Source organism: Babylonia areolata, chromosome 24, assembly GCF_041734735.1.
Source record: "Babylonia areolata isolate BAREFJ2019XMU chromosome 24, ASM4173473v1, whole genome shotgun sequence".
NCBI classification, from domain to species: Eukaryota; Metazoa; Mollusca; class Gastropoda; order Neogastropoda; family Buccinidae; genus Babylonia; species Babylonia areolata.
Window position 1 is genome coordinate 40,002,841 of NC_134899.1, and position 2,500 is coordinate 40,005,340.

The 2,500-nt window shown below is 44.2% G+C and overlaps 1 protein-coding gene across 1 annotated transcript in view; it reads left to right on the forward strand.

Annotated features, from left to right (window-relative positions):
• Positions 1-2,500, forward strand: part of LOC143298550 (cadherin-related tumor suppressor-like) — a 240,010-nt gene that overhangs the window by 90,382 nt on the left and 147,128 nt on the right. The window contains exon 2 of the mRNA XM_076611418.1: positions 2,167-2,362. Coding sequence (XP_076467533.1) covers positions 2,167-2,362 — 196 coding nt within the window. The remainder of the gene's footprint in view (positions 1-2,166; positions 2,363-2,500) is intronic.

Here is a 2,500-nt window from a genome sequence, read left to right on the forward strand (position 1 = left end):
AGACCGAGTACAGCAGACGTGCGTCATCTTAGTGTTGTTTCTGCCGGTTCCCTTTTATTGTTCTTTCCCCCGGCAGCCGCTGTCACGGATATTGTGAAAGGTGCATACGATATGCACGTGCTCTTCTGCCCGAGCTGCAAGTATGGCACAATGTAAATGTCAAAACTGCAGCATTCTGCCCCTGGCATTTTGTTTGGGGTGGGGGTGGGGGTGGGGCTGGGGGTGTAGGAGTGAAGTGGGGGTGGGGTGGAGGTGGATGAGTGGAGGGAAGGGCGTTGGCGCATGAGTATGGAAGGGTTGGTGGTGGAAGGGAGGAGGTGTGTGTGTGTGTGTGTGTGTGTGTGTGTGTCTGTGTGTGTGTGTGTGTGTGCAGTAAAGCGGTATTTACAACCTTCTGTTTGTTTCCAAAGAGTGAATTTACTTCTTTTTTTTTTTTACTAATGTTCCGAAACTTCTCTGATCAAGCACATCAACAACACAGAAAACTGTAAAATATTAAACCAAGAGAGAAGAAGCGAAGGTGCAACACACAAAAAAAAAAATGAACTGGCAAACTAATCAGTAAATGGAAAATGTTTAACTCACATGTTCGCTTCGTCTTTGTGTGTGTGTGTGTGTGTGTGTGTGTGTGTGTGTGTGTGTGTGTATTCTGTGTTATCATTTGCCAACCTTTTCCCTCACGCTATCTCAATTCAACTCGAACATGTTTCACACCGATATGAATGCGTAACGACAAAACCGCGTGTGTGAGCGCTTTGACACACACTCACACAGACACAGACACAGACACAGACTCAGATACAGACAGACAGACGGACACACACACACACACACACACATCTAAATCGGTGGTCTACACCATCACCATTAGCACCAAAGATCCAGGAAAGTACCCTACCAACCCAAGACTTTCCTGCACCATTTGTGCTTAGGAACATGACGTGAAGCCAACAACGTATGCAAGTCATTTCAACGTTTGATTCTTATTGAGGAATTTGTTGTTGTTTCTGTTTTCTGCAGCCTCTGTTGTTCTTTCCACCATTGATTCAACTTGGAGTGGAGTGATGGCCTAGAGGTAACGCGTCCGCGTAGGAAGCGAGAGAATCTGAGCGCGCTGGTTCAAATCATGGCTCAGCCGCCGATATGTTCTCTCCCTCCACTGGACCTTGAGTGGTGGTCTGGACGCTAGTCATTCGGATGAGACGATAAACCGAGGTCCCGTGTGCAGCATGCACTTAGCGCACGTAAAAGAACCCACGGCAACAAAAGGGTTGTTCCTGGCAAAATTCTGCAGAAAAATCCACTTTGATAGGAAAAAACATAAAACTGCACGCAGGAAAAAAAAAAAAAAAAAAAAAGGGTGGCTCTGTAGTGTAGCGACGCGCTCTCCCTGGGGAGAGCAACCCGAATTTCACACAGAAAAATCTGTTGTGATAAAAAGAAATACAAATACAAATACATGATGTGAAACCATGAAAATAAGCAAAGTAAATTCAACTTTTGATCAAAGCGAGGATTTTTTTTTTCTTCCGTAGGTTCTGTTTTCTTTCCACTATTGATTCAGCTTCCGCGCATTCACTCTCATTCCCCTGTTGTTTGTTTTCTGTTCTGTCCAAACATGATGTAAAACCATGAAAATATGTAAGTAAGTAAATTTAATTTTTGATTCTAAGCTTGGAATTTGTTGTTTTTTTTTCTTTTCTTTTTTTTCGGTAGGCTCTATTTTCTTTCTACCATTGGTTCAACTTCCCGTAGTCACTCGCATTCTGTCCAAACATGAATCCATGAAAATATGCAAGTACATTTCACTTCTGATTGTTAGTGAGGAATTTGTCGTGTTTGGTTTTTCTTTTCTTTTTTTTCTTTTTTCCCCCCCTTTTTTTCCTGCAGTTTCTGTTTTCTTCTCTTCCACCGTGGACTCCACTTCCCGAAGTCACCGCTAATTACAGTGTTGTTTGTTTTCTGTTCTGTCCAAACCATGAAGATATGTGCAAGTAAATTTAACTTCTGATTGTTAGTGTGTGTGTGTGTGTGTGTGTGTGTGTGTGTGTGTGTGTGTGTGTGTGTGTGTGTGTGTGTGTGTGTGTGTTTTCTGGAGTCTGTTTTCTTTCCACCATGGATTCGACTTACCTGAGTCACTCTCATTACCATGTTCTGTTCTGTCAGGCGACGGTGACGGTGAGCGACGTCAACGACACTCCACCCCGTTTCTCCCCGTCTGTCTACAACGTCAGCTACCCGGAGTACCAGGAGAGCGACCCCTCGGTGGTTCGGGTCGGGTGGACCGACCCCGACACGACAGGCCAGGTGCGGCTCCGCCTGCAAGGGGAAGGCAGCGACAAGTTCGACATCCAGACTGATGGTGAGGGGAGAGAATTCATTGCGAGAGTGATTGATATATTTCAATGAATTAATGAATATCTCTCCTTTGATTTGAAATATACTGTAAGCGCTCCAGCGATACTTAAAGAAAAAAAGAGAGAAAAAAAACATGAAATGA